At 41.4% G+C, this 26,224-nt stretch overlaps 1 protein-coding gene across 4 annotated transcripts in view; it reads left to right on the forward strand.

The window, feature by feature from the left end:
• Positions 1–26,224, forward strand: part of BEST3 (bestrophin 3) — a 56,038-nt gene that overhangs the window by 23,534 nt on the left and 6,280 nt on the right. The window contains exons 6-8 of one of the 4 annotated variants that reach the window (XM_033221294.1): positions 2,973–3,053; positions 4,375–4,526; positions 20,382–22,828. In XM_033221294.1, coding sequence (XP_033077185.1) covers positions 2,973–3,053; positions 4,375–4,526; positions 20,382–21,291 — 1,143 coding nt within the window. In that variant the 3' untranslated portion in view covers positions 21,292–22,828. Of the gene's footprint in view, positions 1–2,972; positions 3,054–4,374; positions 4,527–20,381; positions 22,829–26,224 lie in introns of those variants that run through there. The other 3 variants (XM_033221299.1, XM_033221295.1, XM_033221300.1) reach the window with 3 other exon arrangements.

Genomic DNA, 26,224 nt, shown 5'->3' on the forward strand with positions numbered 1-26,224 from the left:
AAAGGCAATGATGGTATGAAGATGATATTCATAAAGTAGAATTTTCAAATGTTTGGCCTTCCAAAGAGCCATACATTGTCGTGACCCGTTGAGGCCTTCGGGTTGCAGTGGAATTTTTCCTGCAGAAGCCTTTCCTTTCATTGGTTTGAATCTTAACCAAAAATATAGTATGTTGACACTTCCAATTATACTCCAAAGAGTAAAGGCATGTCCCTTACAAATGGCAAAAGCATTTTTAATCAGATTACCATGATTCTTAATTATTTCTACCTGCATAGGAGCAAGAACGCAGAAGAGACTAATGACTTTCATTTTCCATTAGAGGAAAAAGTAGAGTTTAGCTTTATAAAGATAAAATCACCACAGTGGCACAAATACTCAGTCATTCTCAAAAAGTACTTTTCTTCCTTTCCCAAGTTGCGCCAAGCTTTTTATTCTTTGTTTTGTGTCCATGTAAGGTGCTTGACCGCTTGTAACGAGCAAATAATGGTTCTTTCCTTCTGACATGCTTTCTAAAATATTTACATCCTTTTCCTTTATAAACTGTTTTAAAGTCCAGCACGGTGTCTCATGCCTGTAACCCCAGCACTATGAGAGACTGAGGTAGGAGGATTGCTCAGGAGTTCAAGACCAGCCTGGGCAACATGGCGAAACCCCATCTCTCAAAAAAAAAAAAACAAAAAACAAAAAATTAGCAGGCATGGTGGCGCATGCCTGCAGTCCCAGCTACCGAGGAGGCTGAGGTGGAAGGGTCGCTTGAGCCCAGGAGGCCGAGGGTGCAGTGAGCCATGTTCACACCACTGCACTCCAGCCTGGGTAACAGAGCAAAATCCTGTCTAAAATAAAATAAAATAAAATAAATCTTAAAAGACAAAATATTAAAAGGCACAATCTTAGCTCCATTAAAGGATAGGCAAACCTGCTGGGTGTGGTCGCACATGCCTATAATCCCAGCACTTTGGGAGGCTGAGGCAGGAAAATCGCTTGACCCTGGGAGGCAGAGGTTGCAAGCCGAAATCGCACCATTGCACTCCAGCCTGGGCAACAAGAGCGAAACTCCATCTCATAAAAAAAGATAGGCAAACCTAAACACCAATGGGTTGTGCCTCCATTTCTAAACAGCTGTTCTATCTCAATGATTAGGATATTTACAAATCTTTTCAAAGTATAGAAAAGCCATCTTAACCTTATGAATAGTATCATTCAGTTACTTGCTGAAAATGCAGCCCCAAGTGGAATAAAAGATATATTTTGAGATTGTCAATTCAGAAACATATATGCCATTTTGTCAATTTAATGTAGACTATGATAATATATGCAGGACTGATTGCATAAAAATGAAAATCTAGAAAGAATTAAAAAAGGTTTCAGGACTCAACCCTTAATTAATCTAAGTAAATCTCCAGGCAAGAAAGGGCAGATAGCCCCATGAAACTGGTGACAAGAACAACATAGATATCACTGTGAGGCTTACTGATCCAGGACACAGACCTGCCTAAGGAAAGGCACTTAAAATAAGAGCCACATATTAAAATCCCCTGGGAGCTTTACCCGACACTGATGCCTGGGCTCAGCCTGGTTAAATCGGAATCTCTGCGGAAGGAACCCAGGCATCAGTTGGGTTTTTTAAAGAGCTCCTCAGGTGAGTTTAATGTGCAGCCAAGGTTGAAAAGAACTGCTCTAAGTATTAATATGTTGACTTAAATCCTAAAAGTAGGTAGATTTTCTACTGAATAGTTTCAGAATCTAGAATATTGAGACTCTAAAAACTAATCACATGGTACCTTTATTTCACACATTTAAAATTTTTTTCCATCTAGACTCAATGTAAAATCTCCCTCTCTCCCAACTCTCTCCCCCTCCCCCCCCACACACACAGGCATGCACACATGTCCAGATAATAAAAACCAAGTGAAAATTTTCAACAAGGAAAATGATAGATAAGTTGTATTTGATATATAAACCTCTCATCAAGAAGGCTATTCAATTCAGGAACATGATAAGAATATTTAATATTGATCAAATATTCAAAGATACGTGACAATAGTTACCTAACATTTTCCCGGCAGGAAAACTAACTTACTGGATAAGGGTAAATCGTTTAGGGTAAAACTAAGTAAGCCTCAATTTCCAGCTTTAGGACTTACTAGCTCTCTGACTCATTTACTTAGCAGTTATGTTCAATAACTGTGAAAGCTCGGCCAGGCACAAGTGGCTCATGCCTGTAATCCCAACACTTTGGGAGGTCGAAGAGGGCAGAACACCTGAGCTCAGGGGTTCAAGACCAGCCTGGCCAACATGGTGAAACCCCATCTCTACTGAAAAAAATCCAAAAAAAATTAGCTGGATGTGATGGTGCTCGCCTGTAGTCCCAGCTACTCGGAAGACTGAGGCAGGAGAATTGCTTGAACCTGGGAGGCAGAGTTTGCAGTGAGCTGCGATTATGCCACTGCACTCCAGCCTGGGCAACAGGGTGAGACACTGTCTAAAAAAATAAAAATAAATTGTGAAAGCCTCTTATATTATTTTCTTTCACTGTGATTTAAGTCTTTCTTTGCTGTTTAACCTTCTCCCTGTGTACATTTTGTCTTATTATCTGAGCCCTGTAAATTCCCTGAAAGCACAGCCTGTGTACCCTTCAGGGTGCCTTGCAAATAGTTGGTTCTCCTTCACTATTCAGTCATTTGATTTGGCTCCTAAATCGGACATGGCTTCCCCTGATAGGGCCTGCATTGTCACCAGTTGAATGGACAGATCCATTTGGAGAGCATACCTACAAAGGTGCATCATTCATGGTTTGAGAATCATGTCTTGCTTGCTAATAAATATCTGGGTAGAACAATCTACTCCCCTCTACTCTTCATAGTATGAAAGTCACAAAAGGAAGCAGAGAGGAAAATAGAAATCATCTTCAGATTCTATTCTTAGTTTTCACGGGTATCATGAGGGATTTATTTTATGTTCAACTACAGGTAGCAGAGCAGCTTATCAACCCTTTTGGAGAAGATGATGATGATTTCGAAACTAACTGGTGCATTGACAGAAATTTGCAGGTTAGAGGAATTTTTCTTTCTTTTTCAAATATTAATAATAAGACACTTGTGATATTTCAAATCTAAGCAGATTTTAAATGCACGCCTCTTGGCTTCAGAGCTTTAGCCACAAATGAAAGAGGCTTGGCTGTGCACTATGCTATCTCAGGTCCTTTTGGAAGCTTACACATCCGGGATTTCAGCTCCAGTGAAATTTAGTTCCTTTTAAGTAGAATTTCAAGCCAATTTTCTTTGTAAGCCTCTCTATTAGCTTTTTCCAGCCTCTTTCATCTCAGCATAGAGCAGTATTTTAAATTGTTCTTTGATTTGTTTTCTATTGCCAACCAGAGAGGTTAATAGTGACTTAAAATGGCATCCAGACACAATCTGGTGGGAGTTCCCAAAGTCGTATCACATCAATCCCAGCAGTCAGATAGCCACCAGTTGGACACTGGGAGCCTGGGCCATGCCCGCCTGTGTCTCAAATCTGCATGAAATGCACTAAATGGGCCCCAGGGCCCTTACCCTGAAGCAGTATTCCAGAGAGCTTTTCATGAAGAACCAGCATGAAGGAATTTTCCTTTTAGGCAAGACTCTCCCTAGACCATTCTCTTCCCTGTGAACTACAGATGAGTGAAGGCCTTCACCTTGTTCATTTGTTTCAAGCCCTTAGTCGGCAGTTAAGTAAGTTCAAACATCTCACAGTAGATCCCAATGTCAGTCTCTTAGGGAGGACACATAATGCCTAGGTCACCCACTTTGTCAAAATTGGAATCCCAGAGGATTAATAATATATTCATGTATCCCTTTGTCAAAGCCAAGAGGAGAGAGCACCATAGCACCAAGCAGTATAGACTTCTTGATATGTTTTTCCAAACAAAGAAATGAACAAGAAACCAGGGCATATAAGAAGTGATGCCAAGTAAAAATGTGTTTACGGGGTTAACAGAATGAAAACTGGAATCTTCACCTTCCTGTAATATTTGGGGTTAAGTGGGTGCTATCAAGTAAAACAACAGCATAATTGTGAGCACAGTATAAAAAGATGGCTCCCCTCCCTCCAGCTAAGAGGCAGCTCCTCTCTGGAGTGTGTGGTTTGATCCCGGAGTGTGGGAGGCTTGAAGCCCCACTTATCCTCATTGCAAAGTACTCTTGAGCAGTAAACGACAGATACAACTCTCTGTGGCAGCTGTGGTCATGGCAAATACGAACTATAGACATTTGTATATTCACTCACTTAGACTGTGTCCTAGCCCACTCTAACTCTCATCTGCCCCAAAAAACTTCTCCTTTTTATTTAATTTACATCTGAGTTATTCTAACAATATAACAATGATTTTAGGTCTCTCTTTTAGCTGTGGACGAAATGCACATGAGCTTACCCAAGATGAAGAAGGACATTTACTGGGACGATTCTGCTGCTCGTCCACCATACACATTGGCAGCTGCTGACTACTGCATACCCTCATTTCTGGGGTCAACAGTCCAGATGGGGTAAGTACATTTTTTTTTTTAATCTCTCAATATTTTCCAGCCTGAGCAACATAGTGAGACCTTATCTCTACAAAAAAGAAAAGAAAAGAAAAGAAAAGAAATAATTTAAAGTAGCCAACTGTGATGGCACCTGTAGTCCTAGCTACTTGGGGAGGCTGCAGTCGGAGGATTGCTCAAGCCCAGGTGTTCAAGGCTTTAGTGAGCTGTGATTGTGCCATTGCATTCTAGCCTGGGTGACAAAGTGAAACCCTGTCTCAAGAAAAATAATTAATTAATGAAAATTAAAATAAATATCTCCAATATTTAGGAAATGAGCAGACAGATCACTGTTCTAATCTTTTTACCTTTTTTTGGCATTTTTTTCTACCTGGGCTTAGTATGTACGTCAGTCTCTGTTCAGTGGTTTTAACACAGCAATCACCCCTATGTATAATGAGCTTTAAAGTTGAGGCCTGAAGTAAATCAGGCACAGTTCTATATTTCATTAAGTCTGAGCATGTATTTGATACTGCAGAAGTGTGTGAATGTGGGAGAATTTTATTTGCTGAAGGCAGATGCCACAGTTTCCATGTAAATTAAAGAGAAAAGCATAGACTAATTCAGAAAGTAAGAAACTCTCCACTCAGAAACAAAACAAACAAAAAACTGTAGCAAAGGGGGAAACTTCTGTGGAATTTTTCTTATAACTCTTGGCAAGACTGTGGCTCATAGTTCCCTGAGGCATGCTCTAAGCGGATTTATGCAGTGGGTTCGTGTCCCATGGTTGCTGCCTGTGACCCTTCTTTCCCTCCTCGCCGAAGTGGCCTGCCCTCCTCCTTCCACTTTCAAGAGATCTCGCTTCAACCCTGTTCCCTTTGCTGAATGTCTCCTAATGCCCATCAGTGATGGTTTGTGGCACTTCTCTTCCAAAGGGGCCTCTGAGGCTGAAAACCTTTCAAGACCCAAAGAAAAGGAAGACTGAAAGTGGAATTTCAGTAGTTCCGGCAAGTAATGAGAAAGATTTAGGAGCCAGGAGATTTGCCTTGTTGCCCACAAAGCACATCTTAGAGAAGGTTGCCTACTCCAGGCTAGATTTGCTTCTGCTTCTAGCTAGCCTTCTAAGACCAGACCCACCCACCCAGGGCTCCTTCCAGGCCAGAGAGCTCATCCCTGCCCTCAGTGTATTCTCAGTTTCCATGGATAGGAATCTCTTGTTGTATGCATGTCTCAGCCTTCATGATACCTTCTGCAAGGGCAGAGCTTCATGGACATCCAGCAATCTTCTCAATTTTCAGAATTAACAAGAGCTGTTTTTCTGTGAGGTTGATTTTAGATAATTAAATATGCTTTATCCTTCTCCTCACTCCCACCATTGATTAATGCAAAGTACTTGAAGATTTAACTTGAAAAGAAAAGAGACCAGCAATGCTGATAGAATCAGGGCATCATTGTGATGACTCTATTTAAACTGCAAATGCTCTGCAGGCTCTATTTCTAATGTCCATTGAGTTGTTCTTACCCCATGGTTAAGATGATTTTTTGAAGGTCTCAACATTTTTATCCTGATCTACTTACTCATCCTAATCATCATAATTCTGCAGATTACCATATAAATATTCATGTTCTTTAGAAAATATTAAAACACAATGCTTCTCCTGTTTCTAAATACAGAAACGGAATTAGGGATTGACAAGATCTCAGAGAAAATTTCTTCCCCAGAAGATTATTGGGAAGATTCCATGAGATTGTAAGCGTTAAAATGCTCTAGGTAAAACTATAGAGCATGATGATTATTATCCCCTAGTCAAGTGTTATTTGTGGATGTCAGACTGAAGCAGAGAAAGATTAAATCACTTTAAGCTATTTTTTCATATTAAACTTACCCTGGAAATTTAGGACAGAAAATAAAACAACTGAGAGAAAACCAGGAGGTACAATATTTAAAACTGCAGCAAAAAATTATCAGTTGTCAGACAGAAGTCCTCCAACTAAAATGGCCTATTTCTATTTACCAGCAGGATGGAGAGAAGAACAGACAAAGGCCAGAATCTATTGGGAGAGGGTTTTGTGAGAGGTTTAACTGGATCTGCTAGAACCAATTGATCAAAGAAACAATTAGGCAAAAGCTCATTTGATCTTGATTTTCTGTATAAATGAGGACCATTAAAGTGGACCACAATCCAGGAAAATTTACTGCAGGAAAATAGGTGATCAGAAGCCCTGAGTTGATAGAAATGGCCCCCTTTGGATTTATTAATGTCTATTTTTCCTATGATTGTCGTATTAGAAAAAATGTTTCTGTTGCCTATGACGAAAACCAATTCAAGCTTTCTTAAGCAAAGGAGGTTTATAGTGTCACATCCAGAGATGAGCCTAGCTTTGGGTGTCACTAGATCCAGAGGCTCAGAGAATGTCACCAGGACTCACTGTTGCCCCATGACTCTCAGGTCTGCTTTTCTCTCCACTGGCTCAGATTTCAGGCAGTATCTCCCGTCCTGAGGGCAAAATGGCAAAATGGCAAGCTCCAGGCTTACAGCTTACCTTCTCAGCTAATCTGTGGAAAGGGCACATCTCTTTTCCAACTCTTGAAACTGAAGTGCTGGATTTGCTATGACTGACTGGGCTTGGTTCACATATCCGTTCCTGGGCTAATTACTATCAACAGGGAGACAATATTTTGACTATTCATGGCTGGTTTATAGGTCCATCTTTGAACCAAGGGTTACAGTCAGCCCCATCCAACCATATGGAGTATGTGATATCTCAGGAAAAAGCAGGATGCTATTATCAGGAGAAGAGTGAATGGTTTTGCTGGGCTGGCAAAAACAGTAGATGTTCTCTAAAATCATAGAAGATAATTCCCTAAGCAATGAATGGTTCCTTCATCAAATACAAGGTCAATGTCAAATGAGCCACCCGACTGAGGCTCAGGGCAAGGGGAAGGTAAAAGTTAAGAATTGTTGTAGCACCGGTGGTTTTATTGGTGCTGACTGAGCCAATGAGCTCTTTGCACGAGAGTGAAGACCACATGTCAAGATGCTGTAGACAGAAGCATTCCATTTTATAAAAGTGCCTGCTGCTTGATGACCATATCAAATCCTTTCCTGGATGAGATTTTTTAAAATTTTCTTATTCTCTTTGAGGTGTATGTTCCCAGCATATTTAATTCAGAAATCAAATTGTCCTTACCTTTTCATATCAATGTTTTGGGTTTGTAGCCACAACTCCCATAACCCGGATATTCTAAAATCAAAGCAGTGCCCTTCAAGAACAGAGCAAAAGTACTCCTCTCCAAGGGCCACCTGCAGGATCACCCGCCTCCCAGCCAGCACATTCAACAGCACTGTTCACATTCAGCACACTGTTCAGTTCCACTTCAGAAGGAAATTCCTCAGAGACAATGTCTTCATTCTCTATATTAAGGAGCATGTTCAAAACATGACCCTATTTTCTGCATATTTACTAAATATATATAACTCAAATAAATTAATTTTCCTTCTTTCCATCTTAAGTACAAATTTGAAATATATTTTCCCTTGGACCCTCACATACAGAATGTGCTCATTTATTTATTCAGGTAAATTTTTTTCAGGGCCTACTATGAGGTAGGTTCTATGCCAGATGCTAGAGGTAGTCAAAAAAAGAAAAGAAAAAAAAAAATGCCTCCTAAGTTCACAGATGTAAGGCCAAGAAAATTGACAATGCAATGTGGTAAATGCTACAGTGGAGAAATGCTCAGCCTTATGGGAACACACACAATGAAGACACACTTCAGCTAGCCTGGTGAAGCAGAGAAAGCCACTTGGAGTCAGGGACTCTAATATGCATCTTTAAGAGTGAGGAGGTGGGCATGGTGGCTCACACCTGTAATCCCAGCACTTTGGGAGGCCGAGGCAGGTAGATCACCTGAGGTCAGGAGTCCGAGATCAGCATGGTGAAACCCTGTCCCTACTACAAATACAAAATTAGCTGAGCATGGTGGCACAACCTGTAATCCTAGCTGAGTAGCTAGGAGGCTGAGGCAGGAGAATCGCTTGAACCCAGGAGGCAGAGGAGGTTGCAGTGAGCCGAGATCGCACCATTACACTCCATCCTGGGCAACAAGAGTGAAGAGTAAAACTCCATCTCAAAAAAAATAAATAAAAGAATGAATTAGGAGCCAGTACACAGATAGGATTGAGGGGATTCAGCAGAGGGCACATTTCAGGCCAATATGGACAAAGACAGAAAGGAATGATAAATAGTGTACTCAGAGTAACAATTTGATAGGCAAACCAGAAGAGCCAATAAATGAAGCTGGAGAGGAGGCAAGGGCAGAAGATGGAGGGTTTTATAGGCCAGGTAAGGGTTTCAGCCGTTATTCAAAGCTATTAAATGACAGGGTCACATTTTTACTTTAGAGAGATTAGCCTGGCAACTGGCTGAAAGACAGATTGCTGAGGATAAGACCAGAGCCAGAGTGAGCAGGCTGTTGTCATTTAAACAGGAGAGGATAAGGGCCTGAAGTAGGTGTATCACATGGGACGTAGACAGTAGAGGTGACAGAAGGGACAGATTCAAGAAAGGAGAAGGAGTGAAGAATGGTAATAAACCAAAGATGAGAGAGAGTGTAAGGGTGAAAGCTGCTCTAAGGAAAAGATTATGAGCTGTCCCTTTTGCATGTGTTGAATTTGAGATCTCTATGGGCAATTCACATGGAGATGGCCAGCAGGCAGGGAGTCCGGGGCAAAGGATGCGTTTTACTGGTATCAGTACGCAGAACCAAAGAGTGGGTGGGAACACTCAGAACAGTATCAAGGAAGCAGAGCAAAATACGAAGGGTAGAATACTATCACTGAAAGCGTGGTCAGAGGAAAAGGGTAGTCAGAGTAGAAATGGTCAATATAGATGCAGAGTAACCCAGAAAATGCCCTGCCAAGAGGCCAAAGGTACAAAGTTTCCAAATAAAGCCTGAAAAGCACACCATAGGTTTTGTATGCTAGGGTCATCAGAGACTTAAGTGAGAGTGTGGGGTAGAAATTAAACTGTAGAAGGTTAGAAGTGATTTATAGGTAAGAAGATCAAATTGCCAGTGTAAGCTGTTTTCAAAAAATAATTTTACTATAGAAAAGTTCAGGCCGGGCGCGGTGGCTCAAGCCTGTAATCCCAGCACTTTGGGAGGCCGAGACGGGCGGATCACAAGGTCAGGAGATCGAGACCATCCTGGCTAGCACGGTGAAACCCTGTCTCTACTAAAAATACAAAAAACTAGCCGGGCGAGATGGCGGGCGCCTGTGGTCCCAGCTACTTGGGAGGCTGAGGCAGGAGAATGGCCTAAACCCGGGAGGCGGAGCTTGCAGTGAGCTGAGATCTGGCCACTGCACTCCAGCCTGGGCGACAGAGCAAGACTCCATCTCAAAAAAAAAAAAAAAAAAAGAAAAGTTCAAACCGGGCTAGACACGATGGCCCACTCCTGTAGTCCCAGCACTTTGGGAGGCCAAGGCAGGCAGATCACTTGAGGCCAGAAGTTCGACACCAGCCTGGCCAACATGGTGAAACCCCATCTCCACCAAAAATACAAAAATTAGCCGGTATGGTGGCACACACCTGTAGTCCCAGCTATTTGGGAGGCTGAGGCAGGAGAATCGCTTGAACCCAGGAGCGGAAGGTTGCAGTGAGCCAAGATCATGCCACTGCACTACAGTTTGGGTGACAGAGCGAGACCCTGTCTCAGAAAAAAAAAAAAAAAAAAAAAGAAGTTTAAGCAGTTCCAAAGGTAGAGAGCAGGCTATGATAAAGCTCCATGTATCCATCACCCCTTCAATTATCAAGTTACGGCCAGTCTTGTTTCATTCCCCACCCGCCTTTATCTTCTCTGCCATTTGATCATGGTAAAGCAAATAGATCATAATGCCATTTGCATACTTAAAAAACAAAAATAGAACAAACCCAAAATGCATGTAATTCCTCAATTCATTAAGTATCCATGGACTATTTTTTTGAGAAGTCTGAATTGATGGGGTAAATAGATCAGACCGTATTCACTAAGAGACAGGGATGCTGGTCTGTTTCTTCCCTCAATTCAGACTTCTAGGAATGGCTTCTTTGTTTTGTCTTGGGTAAGGCTAATTGCGTATTTTTTACTTGCTTTGCTTTTTGTTTTGTTTCGTTTTGCTGGTTTTTTTTGTTCGTTTTTTGTGTTTTGGTTTTTTTGGAGACAGAGTCTCTCTCTGTCACCCAGGCTGGAGTGCAGTGGCGTGATCTCAGCTCACTGCAACCTCCACCTGCTGGGTTCAAGCAATTCCCCTGCCTCAGCCTCCCAAGTAGCTGGGATTACAGGCATGCACCACCATACCTGGCTAATTTTTGTATTTTTAGTAGAGATGGGGTTTCACCATGTTGGCCAGGCTGGCCTTGAACTCCTGACCTCAGGTGATCCTCCCACCTTGGCCTCCTTAGAATTACCTTCACCACCTATACTGAATTTCACTCAGCTGCTGTACCTGGCCTTGTTTGGACCGAGCCATTAAGACTCCCTCTGGTGTTTACTGTAGTGCCGTCCACTGTGTAACTTAAAATCCCTTTTAGCAGAGGACCCACAGGAAGATATGTATTTCAGACATTGTGGGGAAAAAAGAAAGCTTTGCCTCTTCTGGGCAAATCTTACACTATTTATCTTACAAACTTTATAATTTTATAATTAATGATCGTTTCCTTTTCATTTTGGCTGCTGGGAAGCTGACAATCAAATTTGTAGCCTACCCTTACTAAGTCTGTGGAAAGGGATTATTTTGGAATGTATTTCTAGATTCTGTGTCTTTTATGATTGTTTCTTATTCTACCTCTACTATATTGGCCTGATCGTATATATTATATATATTTATATAATGTAATATATAAATATAATATTTTATATGTCATATATACTACATACTATTATTGCATCGTATGTATTTCCATAAGGCCACATCAAACCCTTGGTAAGATGAAGCAAGATGCGATAAAGAAACAAATTAACAAGTCTCCTTGTTTTGAAAAAGGAAGGAAAAAAGACAGGCTGAGCAAAAGGAGCCCACTGGAAGAGAGGAAAGACACAGGAGCAAGGGGGGATGACAGAATAAGGTCCTAAAGAAGACACAGGGCTGGGCCCGGGGGGTAGGGGGAGGTCCCAGTGGCTGAGCTAGAGGGAAGCAGTTGAAGTTGGATACAGTAAGGGGAGAGGGGGCGATGGTGCCTGTGCAGGCAGGGAAGTGGGAACCAATGTTCTTGCCTCATCTAGTCATCGTGTCTTAATCTAAAGGAAGCTTTGACGGAGCTCATCTTTCTCTGTCCAATCTGGGACCAAAGAGCTACTGTTTTAAAACTGCATTTTATAAGCTTTAACACCAAACCAGTGCTGAAGTTCCATCTCCTGATCTTTGCATGGGGCATGTTAAAAAACAACTTTAAAATCAACACTTTGAATGAAAAAAGGCCAGTTAAAAATCTGAATGCAGTCCCCAAAATAGAAATGCTTTCATAAATACACCAGTCTTGAGCATTTACTAAATAATGATAATTATTGCATGGCCAGTAATCTACACTTAGTCATTTTATGAGTTAATAAGCAATGAAAAAATATTTCTTGTGTGAATTCTTTTACCATTATCTCACGTGGGATTACTTCAGTTGAATCTGTTTTGTTTGTTCTTTTGTAATACTATGGAATCCTTTCTAATCTGCTGTAGTTTTGTTTTTGTTTTTGTTTGCTTTTTGCCTTCTGTATTTTTGAGACAGGGACTCCCTCTGTCATCCAGGATGGAGTATACAGTGGTGCAATCACAGCTCACTGCAGCCTCGAACTCCTAGGCTCAAGCCGTCTTCCTGCCTCAGACTCCTGAGTAGCTGGGACTACAGGTGCACACCACCATGCCTGGCTTTTTTTTTTTTTTTTTTGAGATGGAGTCTTGCTCTGTTGCCCAGGCTGGAGTGCAATGGCACAATCTCGGCTCACTGCAAGCTCCGCCTCCCGGGTTCACGCCATTCTCCTGCCTCACCCTCCCGAGTAGCTGGGACTACAGGCCCCCACCACCACACCCAGCTAATTTTTTGTATTTTAGTAGAGACAGGATTTCACTGTATTAGCCAGGATGGTCTCAAGGGGCAAAGGTCTGGCTATGTTACCCATTCTGGTCTTGAACTCCTGGTCTCAAGAGATCCTACCACCTAGGCCTCCCAAAGTGTTGGGATTACTGGTGGGAGCCACCATGCCAGCCTTGATCTGCTGTTTTAATTAAGGCATCTTTTCATTAGCTTAACTATGGAGACGCTATTAACCAAGATTGAGAAAACACCCACGAGTAGCCAAAAGAACATTGTCTGTAAGATGCACAGTGAGAAAATATACCCAAACCCTAATGTAATAATGAGTTTTCCTGGGACAATAATAAACACATGCGTGATAAAAATAACTTTACCAAAAGAAACTTTAAATGCTTAAACTCAAGATTTTTAAAAACAAATGAACAAAAATCAAGGTCCAGAACTACCCTGTCACTACTGGCTTGAGGTAGAGGTAGAATGCCTGTCTTCACTTTATATCATCATGAGTCACTTCAAAATTCTTACTATCTTTTAATTACTTGGGGTTAACCATTAACACAAATTAAGACTCTGAGGAATGAAACACAGAAATTAAAGACTGAAGTCTCATAATGCCCTTTAGTCCTAACTTGAAAATCAAAACAGCCAACAGTAAAGAAGATAATCCCTTAAGGGCATTGGAAAAACCCTAACAAACTATCCATTCATAACAGCTAAAGGATTCGAAATTCTGGAGAAGAGAGGCTGTAACTGCTTATGAAATGGATCACTCAAGTGTGTCCAGAGCGCTTGCTCTGTTTTGCTAATCTAAAAGCATGCTCCAAGCTTGTAAACTTTAAACTGCTGACTGTAATCCCATTTAAAGAGCTTTGTTTTATTGGGCTTTTCTGCCATAATTCAAATAATTATGTCAAAATGTTCTCACATATATAATAATCTTAAAAAAGGGGTCTATGAAGTCAATTAAGGATCCACTTAGTAAAGAGGAAAAATATTCAAAATTTTAAAGAACTCCTTCTGGCTAGGAGTTGAGGGATTTATTTAAGATATATTTGGTGCTATGGAACTTTGTCAGAAATAATCATTTCTACTCATCTATCTTTATTCTAAAAGTTCTAGGAATATGTAACAATAACATGATATTTGGTAATTATACAGACATGCAAATGTACTTAATGTACACAAAATATTTAGGATTATACAGTAGGTCAGAAGTATTTTTAGTGATATTAATTCAAATATACCAAAATTCATATTTTAGTGAGCGAAGACTTTATTAAAGTGTGGTTAAATATACTTCTATGTTGATATTACTTAGTAATCCTTTTTAGTCAACTATATTCAAATATTTTAGCTTTACAAGAAAATACATAGTCTGATACATACTATTGCATGCTTACATTACAAACTACCAAAAATATCTCAAATTCTGAATTACTAACTTCACAAAAGTATATTCTGGGAACATTGATTTTTCACTTAATGTACCAGAAAGGAGAAATGGAAACTTCCAAGGAGATGAATGTGCATTAACTTTATAATTTTAGAACTACTCAGGGATTCTTTCATACCCTGATGTGGGGTCACCGTGGGCAATCAGTTTTCATCTTTAAACGGTATCAGATGTGTACATGGCTTGATTTCCTTTTTTAACAAAATTCCTACAGAATAGAACAGTATGAAGAGGGAACTTTAAGTGAACCCCCACTTTTGGCCATAATTTCTTTTTGTGCCAGCCAGCAAGAGCCGAACATAACCAGGGTGGTAGGATGTAGCTAGATAAGCCTTGTTAAAGGCACAGGAGACCACTTCTTCAACCAGATTTGCTGAAGCCTTTGGTTCAATGATCAGATAGGTCAACACTGAGGTAGCAGTGGGGTCATCAGCTCTAAATGCAGCTTTCTGGGCTACCTTCTAGGATGCTCTAGAGCTTAGAACTGTCCACCTGAAAGAGAGTAGTGGGAGGCTGGGTGAACACAATATTTGGTCCACTGGATTTTCCTCATAACCCTTAGCCCCATACCTCCCGGCTCAGAGGGAGGGTTGTCTTGTCCATTGTATAAATCCTTGGCTACAGCTTCGATGATGATTCTGCAGTGCAGATGGTTAAAAATAGCCGCATGTGCCTCAGATGGGTTTGAAGAGTACATTTTGCTTTGCCCATGAAAAAATGCTTCTCCACGCATGTCTCTGTCCTGATAGATTCTCAGGCAAATTATTGGCTCCCTCCAAGGCAGTCGCCTGACTGTGAGTACACTAGCAATTTGAAAACAATAAATTTGCAGTGAGAAGTAGAATTCATCATACTAAATATCGTTTTCCTAAATTCCTCATTTCAGTTCTGTTAAAAAGGCCTCTTATTATTTGAATTTAAATTGTCAAAATACCGCTTCAAAAGTAGAGCAGAGAAAGAGAGACAAGCATCATCCAGTTTTATCTTTCAATCTTTTTGAAGCTCTATATTTACCTAATCACTCTCATAAGAAGGGGGTTGCTTTGCAAAGAGCTTTCTTTGGAGAAATGCATTAAATCCTTCAAGCTATCAGGGCTATTTTTGTCTTTCTATATGAGACACACCCCAAGAAGTATGGCAGTCTGCTGACATCTTCATCAGCCTGTCTCTTGCCTCTTTGTTATGGCAGCAGAGGGGGAAGCATGTTCTTCTGCACCCCTGACCAGCCCAAGCATCTTTTAAAGTTCCTAATTCAATCATGGCTGCTTATGCCCTCGGATATTTGTCATTTGCAGGGGAAACCGTGGGGCTGGTGTTTGTGGAGGTATTCCATATAGATTTTGAAATTTGGGTTTTTTATTAATACTTGAGATTAAAATTATTTTAATCCAGACATCTATCTAATCTGTGGAAATAACGCATGCTCTTCCTTCTTCTGGACTCACCTATAACTAAGTAGCCTGACTGTCTTAACAGAAGCTTTTCTCTCTCTCCTTCTTCTACTCTTCTCCCTTTCAAAAATAGCCCAATATATGACACAATCGTTCTCATTCTCATGTTTTCTATGTTTTTGTATTGATGGTTTCTATTGCACAATAAGTGTATATTGCAGAGTTTGATGATGTTTGGCAAATGGCACAAAAAGCAATATTGAGAGGCAAGGTCAGGGCAGTCTGTCTCCATAATTTTCACCATTTGAGCAGTCCTCTCTTCCTTCCCTCAAATAACCCGGCTTCTTCCAGTTCTTATATTTCCTCTTCATGCGCCCAGTGCCCTATCATTAAATGGCTTATCATTAAATGGCTAAGTCATCCCTTTTGAAGGTGTTAATTGTTAAGTGATATCTCCTGGTGTAGTAACAATTTTAAAAGGACAATCTTGAAGAAGAAAAGGGAGTGACCTTCAGATACACATTATCATCTCTTCCAACCCTGTATGAGAAGTCAATGATGACTTGGAAACCACTTCTGAAAGTTTGCCAGTCATTGACAGAGTCCTTTTTACATCTTCTACTTTCAAAGCTTTTCTACACATGTCACCCCTTTTGAACTTTCAAACAACCTAAAAGGCAGATAAAGGATAATTATCACCAGCTTACCAAGAATAATACTAAGTCACAAAAGATTAAATGAGTCCCCAAAGATCACGCAGCTGGTTGGTGTCAGCATGGACAGCAGCAATCCTGGCTCTGCAAGTTCTCAAAATAAATTATTTTTCCCACCACAGAGACAGTTCTCAAATTTCATCCCTGGAAACTGATGGCTGCATGACACTTTCCATGAATGTCCTCCTATCTCTAATTACCTGCCTCTCTCACTCCAAATAAGTTCCAGAACATAAAACCAAGCTCGTTCAGCTGACTCTCTCTAATAGGAATATAATGAGGGTATTTTTGTTCTATCATATAATGTTTCTGCTATCAGTTGGTTAAGTGGTATTATATTGAGCCTCAGGATTGTACTAACCCTAGACTAAGAGGATACTTTAAATATCAAATAAGGAGCAGAAAAAAAAAAAAAAAACATAAAATAAACTAAAATTTATACCCCAGCCTCCCATTTGGGAAATACTCTTTCAAACTATTCTAAAGCCGAGTGTGGTAGCTCTCATCTATAATCCCAACACTTTGGGAAGTCAAGACAAGAGGACCACTTCAGGCCAGGAGTTCAAGACCAGCATGGGCAACATAGGGAGACCCCATCTCTACCAAAAATAAAAAATTAGCCACGCATGCTGGTGCACATCCACAGTCCTAGCTACTTGAGAGGCTAAGGTGGAAGGATCGCTTTAGCCCAAGAGGTCAAGGCTGCAGTGAGCCATGATTGTGCCACTGCACTCCAGCCTGGGTCACAGAGTGAGGCCTTGTCTCTAAATAAATAAATAAATAAGTATTCTATTTTAAACTATTTTGTTCTTAAAGCACAGCTTCTGCTGTCATATTGGGAATAGTGGCTACCAGAGAAAGGAGGAGATGAACATTGTGTGTTGGCAATTAGATCTTCCATGGAAGCATTCAGAAGAAATGTCATTAGGTTTGTCATGCTGGGGAGTTTCCCTACTGCTCTGTTACAGCATTAAGACCTGGAGGGCATCATTCATCACTCAGCGTAAGATATGTAAAACTGCCCCCAAGAGCACAGAACACCAAGTGTTCTTCCAAAGACCCTGTTTCAGACTAAAGGAGTGAAAAGTTTTCAAGTCATGTTTCTTATCCAAAGCAATCATCAACATTGCTTTTTGTGTAGCCTTCCACCATGGACACCCCTACCAACACCACACAACCCTAGCAACGCCCTCCATTCTCAAAGACAATCCACAGCTTCCCTCTGTCTCCAGGATAAAGTCCACATCCCGCAATCTGGTATACAACTCTTCATGGCACAGTCTAAGGACCTCTTTCCAGCCTAGGCCTGACACTTTTCTGTGTTTCACACAGATTCAAGTACCTCCTATTTCTCCCAAACACCCTAAACTTTCCTTCTGCCTTATTTGTTCAAGTCGCTTCTTTCATGTGGAATGCTCTGTCCCTTTCCTATCTATCCAATTCCCACTCAGTGTCAAAGGCCAGCTCAAAAATTTGCTTTGCCCCAAATGTAGATATTAATTTATATGTCTTCTCTCTCCTTTTAAGTGATCATTTAAAAGGTACCTAATGCAGCAAATTGTTCATGATAAGTGCTCAATAAATTTAGTAGGGTGAATAAACAGATAAATTTCACGCATCCACTCCATAGTCTTATGAGCCAGGAAGGTACAATAGGGTCTTCTTGGCAGGCCTACCCAATGTCAGTCATGAATCAGTAGGATGTTAGCAAAAACACTAGACGTTCTGCAGCTTGCTTGTTGCAACTTGTCTATTTTCCCCCATCTATGACCCAGGGGTTTATACCTCTTGCTGCAGTTGAAGGTCTTATACATACGTCCTACAACAGGGCATAAAGTTTTTGTTTTTGAGTCACAAAGTTTTGAAGTATTAAAAATAAAAACTTTTTTTCCTAGAAGATTGTCTTTCTTACAATATTGCATCCTTTAGAGGTAGTTTAAAAAAACAAATCTTAAATAAATAGTTGAGATCCCAAATGGAAGACAGATGCTTGTCCTATATAAAGAGATTGCCAGCTTGTCCTTGATTCCCAGAACACATCCAGAGTGGCTATGTTAGTGAACAAGTTCACCTGTGGCTCCGCTGGTGTCCTCCTCCCTAACTAAATGGGTGCTTGTGGAGAGTGACTGGAGAGCTGACCAAATGCAATCCACCCAGCAGGGTCACCAAGGCCACTGAAGCATGAGTCTGCATTTCTCAAGTCGATGTAATAGAATCTGAGCCTCACACAGTGGAGGGTGGGTCAGAAGGCTATCTGGTAGCCAAGGGTGCTGCTGGGGCTTTAGAAAAACAGCACAAGGCTGTCATCGAACGCCGTCCCGGGACATTCAGCCAGTTAATCATCTCAGTCATCCATGTTTTATTCATAAACATGAGGAACGATGTTTCTTTGGCTGCTTGCTTTGCCCTTTCAAGTTACACCAATATTATACTGTCCCAATGTTTTCCTTCATGTCACATAAAACGCACGTAGCATCTTGTCACCAGAGATGTCTCTACCAATATTGGACTGAGACCGGCTGGTTACTGTTGCTCCCAGAGCTAGCACGATGAGCATTTGTAATTCAAGGGCAAGGCTTTAAGTTGTTCTTCAAACCCTATTAAGGCTATAAGTCCATGGAGATGTGTGGCAAATAACTATGTAATCCGAGGCCAGAGTAGACCAAATTACCAAACAGGCTTATCTCACCTCAATTATTCATTTTATGTCAGTCCTGAAGGAGATTTAAAATGTTAGGATTGGCCAAGCGTGGTGGCTTATGCCTGTAATCCCAGTACTTTGGGAGGGCAAGGTGGGCGGATCATTTGAGGTCAGGAGTTCGAGACAGCCCGGCCAACATGGTAAAACCTGTCTCTACTAAAAAGACAAAAATTAGCTGGGCGTGGTAGCACTTGCCTGTAATCCCAGCTATTGAGGAGGCTGAGGCCTGAGAATCACTTGAACCTGGGAGACGGAGGTTGCAGTGAGCTGAGATCATACCACTACACGCCAGCCTGGGCGACAGAGTAATACTCTGTCTCAAATAAATAATTAATTAACTAAATGGTAGAATTATTTGTTTTATTTTTTAAATGGTAAAAATCCAGCAGGAAATTCTTGGTAGCTAATCCATCAAATTTAATCACAAAGGGAGCCCAATCGTGATGCGAGTTCACCCTACCTGGATGAATATATCCTTTCCACAAGGTTCCAATTTCTCTTGTTTTAACCCTAATTGTACAGATGTAAATGCAAAGCCTCATCAGGCATGTTTACAAATTACCTCTGAGCAAGGACTGTGCTTTACTCACTCTTCTGCCCTGGGCTCTAGCTCATCCCTTGACCCCTGTGCAATAGGCTTTCCATCAAAGCGATTAGGAGAGGGAACTTGGAGCCAGACTTCCGAATTTGCTCTCCCTAGCTGCGTACATTTAATGAATCTCTGCAGGCCTCAGTTTCCTCATTTGTAAAGTGTAAATAATAACACTAATACCAACTCATCTAATTATTGTGATAACTGAATGAATCAATGCATAGAAGGTGCTTAGCTGGGCCTTAGTATATAGTCAATAAATGTGAGCTGGTCATTGCACTCTCATGAATTTACTCTCATCCATTGTTAAGGGGGGTTTTATGGGTCCTTGGGAAACATGACTTTAATTCAACTGTACTAAGGGAGAAAGAATATATACTAGGTGATAGCTAGCTAGCTAGCTAGCTAGATAGATTCATAGATATAGATATATAGATATTTCTTAATGTCTAAGTCTCTAGATCAGTGATTCTCAAAGTGTGGTCTGGGGATATCTGGGGATCCCTAAGACCCCTCCAGAGAGTCCTGAAGGTCAAAAATGTTTTCATAATAGCACAACATGTTATTTGCCTTTTTCATTCTCATTCTGTCAAGAGTGTCCAGAGGAATTTTCCAGAGGCCACAAGATATGTGATGATGTCATCACTTAGCAGTAAATGGAATGTGTGCTTGCACATGCTTGCATTTCAGACATTCCCCAGTTATAATTTTAAATACAGTAAAGAGTAGTAGATATAACCCACATAAGCAAATCTCTTTGGGATACTCAATAATTTTTAAGAGTTTAAAAGGAATCTGAGATCAAAAAGTGTGAGAGCCTCTGCTAGACTATCTCAAGTCCTCAAACCCCCATTTAAAAATATATAAGGCAAACATACCAAACTCATCTCTTAACTTTGAGACTCTGCCCCCAAAACTAGGCCCCTGAAGCTACTCTGCCTGGATCTTGTCATTGTGTGTTTCAGGCTGTCTGGGTCCGACTTTCCTGACGAGGAGTGGCTGTGGAATTATGAGAAGCATGGCCATCGGCATTCCATGATAAGAAGAGTCAAGCGGTTCCTGAGTGCCCACGAACACCCCTCCAGCCCCAGAAGAAGAAGCTATAGAAGGCAGACAAGTGACAGCTCCATGTTCTTACCCCGAGATGACCTCAGCCCAGCCAGGGATCTACTGGATGTGCCCTCAAGAAACCCCCACAGGGCCTCACCCACCTGGAAGAAATCCTCCTTCCCAGAAGGAAGCCCCACGCTGCGCTCCAGCATGGGAGAGCTGTCCACCATCAGGGAGACCAGCCAGACAAGCACTTTACAGAGCCTGACCCCACAGTCCAGTGTGAGAACCTCACCCATCAAAATGCCACTGGTGCCCGAAGTATTGATCACAGCGGCCGAAGCTCCGGTGCCCACTTCAGACAGCTACCACCATGACTCCGCTACCTCCATCCTGAGCTCTGAGTTTACAGGGGTTCAGCCAAGCAAGACTGAGCAGCAGCAGGGCCCCATGGGGTCCATCCTGTCTCCTTCAGAGAAGGAAACACCTCCTAGAGGCCCCAGTCTCCAGACTGTTTCAGCCAGTGCTGAGGAAAATATATTCAACTGTGAAGAAGACCCTGGTGATACCTTTCTAAAAAGGTGGAGCTTTCCAGGATTCCTGGAGTCCAGCCACACTTCCCTAGGAAACCTAAGTCCAGACCCCATGAGCTCTCAGCCAGCTCTTTTAATTGACACAGAAACATCCTCAGAGATCAGTGGGATCAACATTGTGGCTGGCTCTCGAGTCTCTCCTGATATGCTGTATTTAATGGAAAACCTGGACACTAAGGAAACAGATATCATAGAGCTGAACAACAGGGAAACTGAGGAATCACCCAAATGAGTGCCACAAAGTCCTAGGACCTGGTTCTGGCCTAGATTCTTATCTCCCCAAAAGCAGCATTAGTCCCAGGACATATCTGAAGGCTGGTTAACTTTTTAAAAATGTGATCACACTATATAAGCTACTTAGAACTTTGAAGGGCATTATGATCCTGACTTTTTGAGAACTGCAAAAAATGAAATGCATTCACGTCATCCATCACAACATGGCTTTCATTGGAAGTTACACAGACCACAGTGATAAATAAGTCTTAACCAAATAAGGAATCTGAAAAATATACACGACTTATAAATTCATAGATTATTTGCTGTGGAAAGAGTCTCACAAATCATAGTCCAATCCCCTAGACCTAAGGCCCACACACATAGGGTTCTCTATTTCTCTTCTTTTTTCTCTTTCTTTTTCTCTTTAGCCATAAAGAAAGGAGATGGATCACATAATGACTGAAAGACCCCCTCCTTCCTAACTTTTTTGTTTGAGGCTTTCTAACCATCTCATTCCTACTTTCCTATAACTATTATTGTTATTATCACTTCCTGATTCTTAAGTTTCATCAGCACCAGAACACTTCATTCTCTTCCATTTCCTTTTCTACTTTTCTCTCTTTCTCCTTTATTCTGTCATCCTTTTTTTTCCCTTCCCTTCTCCCTGGTTGTGCTGCTTTTCTAGTGACTCTAATCTGTCCCATTTTTCAGGTTATAATATTTCCTCTTGCCAAATCTGTTGCTTACATCTTGCCATGAATTTCAAAATATAAGACATTGGCAAAGCCTCCTACAGAATCATCAAAGGTGTCAATGAATCCAGCCTGATACCCTTCCAGCCTTACTTCCAGTGGAAGGCATATAGGAGTAATGGTTCCCCCCACGTCCTTGCAGCCATTGCCATTTCTTTCTGCTTCCACTCTTTGGTCTTGGGCACTGGAGAAAAAGGAAGCCAAGAGAATATGAAATTTGCATAGCCAAATGCTATGGAACCAAAGAATAAGATGACTCATGTCTGTTTAACTCTAACTCTTATGCAAAAATCCCAATCATGTTGCAACATGGGACCAGTTACTGTGTCTATCGGGTCATTTGGGAATGAGGTAGGATACTGGGCTGGGTGGCTAATGGGGTCCAGGGCTACATAATGGGGACCGGATGTTGGTACTCCTCCCAAGGAGCTCTCAGGACGGCTGTTTGTCGTGGGCTCCCAAGTGCCTAGGCCATGCCTTACGACTGCTGCACTTACCATTTGTCATATGATGACACTTGACTTCATATGGCTTTAGAAATAAAATCACCCTCATAACTACCATTTATTGAGTGCTCACAGTGTTCCAGGCAGCAGCAAATCTTACAAGACTGATATGTTATTTCCATTTTAAAGGCAAGAGAAACAGGCTTTAGAGAAGTAAGGTATTTGCCTAAAATCACATAGCCAAGAAGTGACAGTGTTCACATTCAAACCCAGGTTTATCTGACTCAAGAGCCCACACTGTTAACCAGTATGCTTTCTCACTGCCCTGTGCTATCTGTAAGGCCCTGAATCTGCCAGCAATTTGCCCAGCATTCTGGAGGATGCCCCAAGGGAGGCATGCCCAAAGAGATTTAGGTTCAGGCTAAATCTCTCCAGCCTCAAGGGCCTCTCTGGGTCCTCCCCGCTCAAGTCTACCTGCGTCTTTTATGCACTCATAGAGAAGGGCATTGCTCCAGCTTGGAGTACCAGCCATAGTCCTCTTTATTTTTCATGACAGAAGAAAGTTGGCAGGACCCTCCTTCCCTTCCCCAACTCCTCCTGATACACAATGTTAAAATTGGCACATTTTCACATGACCTCATATCTCCCAGGCCTCCAAGCTGCATGACAGCAATGACATTGACTTTAACTTTTCTCAAAGGACTGAGAAGAAATAATATTAGAGGAAATGCTACACACCTTGATGGTTCTCTATGTTGGTTGGTAGTGTTAGCACCTGGGAAAGCATCATTATTCCCAAAGCACTACATATAGACTATGGGATCAAGAGCCAATATAACACTTCAAGAAGGCAGGATCCCTAACCTTCTCCCAGTCACCACGCTCTTAATGCTATTTTATTGGATGTTTCAGTTTCAGTCTGTCTATTCTCTTCTCTTTGGTTCTATCTGTTGTTCAAATTCAAGTAAGTTTCTACTTAGCTGCTTTTGAAATATAATCAGTTTTCATTCCTAAATCCAAGGTGATAAATTATACACAAATACAATAATACATTTATGAAGGACTGGCAGTGTTCATTTATCTCTGCTTCCACACACCCCTTATGCACTTTTATCCAGATAATTATTTAATTTCCTCAATATTTCTTCAAAATTTGAAATAGACTCTCATTTTCTACTTGCAGTGAAAACTAAATCATGGCATGCTCAATGAGCCCATGTGGTTGAATTCAGCTATAAAATCAAGCCAGCAATTGCTCAGAGCAGATGAATAAATTCTCTATTAATTCTAAAATGAGTTTTTACTCAACGCAGACCACGGTTGAAAAAAACAAAATGATTTCTTCTCATGTACCTGATTTCGTTGCCTGCCTAGCTCCTTTTCCCCGAGTCCTGGAACCTTCACCCACCTAGATGAATGGTCACATTGCCTGGTGCCTTAATCTTTTGGGTTTGCGTTCGAAGAACAGGCTCAACTCTGTCACATTAAACGTGACCCGAAAGCCAGAGAGTGCAGTTAGGCCAAGCTCTATTTGTTGCGTTCTCTCCCTGCTTTGTAGAGATAACTCTGCCCTGACGCTGGGGTCTGCAGTTCAGTAAGGAAATGGCCCACTAACTTTTTCTCAATTTTCCAAGAATTTAGAGATGACTGGCCCCCAGCAAAACAAAGAAGACTGTTATCTCCCCTTCCTTTATTGTCATGTCTACTTTATGGTGTATCGCCTCCATCACTCCAGGCATCCACTTTCAGCCTGGTTCAGCTAAGCTATGGAAAATATTTTAAATGGAATGGAAAAATGTAAAATTCGCCATGAAAGTAAAGATTTGTTTAAATCTTAAAAATACACCTCTTCTTTTAGTGTCTTCCCCTCTAGATTCCTTCTCCAGATAAATTAGATAAATTGATTCAATTTTTTTTCTTTTTTTTTTTGAGACAGAGTCTCACTTTGTCACCCACAGCTGGAGTGCGGTGGCACAATCTCTGCTCACTGCAACCTCCACCTCCTAGTTTTAAGCGATTCTCCTGCCTCAGCCTCCCGAGTAGCTTGGATTACAGGTGCATGCCATCACACCTGGCTAATTTTTTTGTATTTTTAGTAGAGATGGGGTTTCACCATGTTGTCCAGGCTGGTCTTGAACTCCTGACCTCAAGTGATCCACCCATCTTGGCCTCCCAAAGTGTTGGGATTACTGGGATTACAGGCATGAGCCACCACACCCTGCTTGATTCCATTTTAAATCAGTTTTCTGAGATCTTATTGTTGTAAAATCTACTCTCCGAGAATCTACTGAGCCCAAGTGGCTATGTGTTATAATGGGATAAGGAAAACCAGTGTTTTCCTTTATAAACTTGAACAAGTCTCTGTTCTTCTGAACTTCTTATTCTCATCTGTAAAATGAGCTCTTTTCTGGTTCATTTCACTGGGCCTTCATGAGATGTCGTGAGAGAAGGCTGGGAATGCAGCAGCACCATATGGATGGCAAGCATGACTGGGGATTAATGTTCCCATGGATTCACTGTGAACTTCAGGAAAAGCCCTTCTTCTCTTCCTCATTTAGTTACTTGTTTGCCAGGATCCCCTTATTCTACAGGATTCTAACCTCTTTCATTCAGGAAGCTTTTCTTATTTCTTTTTTAGAGACAGGTCCTGCTGTGTTGCCCATGCTGGCCTTGAACTCCCTAGCTCAAGAGATCTGCCTGTCTCAGCCTCTGAAGAAGCTGGGACTTACAGACATGCGCCACTGTGCCTGGCTCAGAAAGCTTTTCTTCTAAAACACACACCATTAAGCTTCCAAATCATTGATCTTGTCATTTCTCTTTGGCTTTTTTTCCTTTCATATGCTTCCTAACTCCTCCCACGTCTTCTTTCTCTGCAGTGTTTTTTGTCATAGTTCTTCACTGTCCACCATATCGCAGGCCTCATTGTCATGGCAATGAATTCCTCCTCTGACCCATTATGTGTCTCCATCCCCTCAATCAAAACATGGAACTGGAGAAAAGTTTGCTTCTGTTTTCTCCACTATAAATCGAGAGGATTTAGAACCCCGGGTTCAAAGTTAGACGACCCTCTTGAGGTATCTAATCTCCCTAAACCTGGTCCTAGACCAGTTAATTAGAAAGAACAACTACAGCTGTAAAAACGCCTAAGCAAGAGCCAGTTGAAACCTAATTCCCCTGCCCCTCTCTCATCACAATCACCTACATGGTCAACAACAAACATTTTCTGATGTGCTGGGCCTATTAACAGTAACAACCAAAGATTTCCTCATTTCGTCTTGTTGAACTATGTCAGATAGGTCCTCAAGACTTTTGCATGCTTTTTTGTTTTTTTAGTTCTATGGACCTTAATTTTTGGGACAGGCTGTTCCACTCATAGGGCCACTGCATCAAAAGAACCAATTCAAGAACACCACAATCGTTCTCTTTTTGCAAATCTTACAAAACCCAGAAAAAAAGATTCCTATTCACTGGTAAAACTCGAGAGACAGAATCCTAACAAACATTCACCTCTCTCCAAACTCTCGCTCTTCATCACCTCCACCTGTGCAGCCAGCGCATGCCAGTCCATGGCAAATGGAAAACGCACCAATTTCCCTGTAAAATCGAGACCCAAAAACCACATTTGCCCAAGTAATTAATTCAGTTTGGAGGTTACATTTTTGTGTTTTATTTTGTTTTGTTTCTGGGTTAATTCAGAAAGTGGACTCAAACCTTCCTTTTGCCACAGGTAGATTTGTCCAGGTGGTTACCT

The sequence above is a fragment of the Trachypithecus francoisi genome, unplaced genomic scaffold, assembly GCF_009764315.1.
Source record: "Trachypithecus francoisi isolate TF-2019V2 unplaced genomic scaffold, Tfra_2.0 Lachesis_group11, whole genome shotgun sequence".
In the NCBI taxonomy this organism is placed as follows: Eukaryota; Metazoa; Chordata; class Mammalia; order Primates; family Cercopithecidae; genus Trachypithecus; species Trachypithecus francoisi.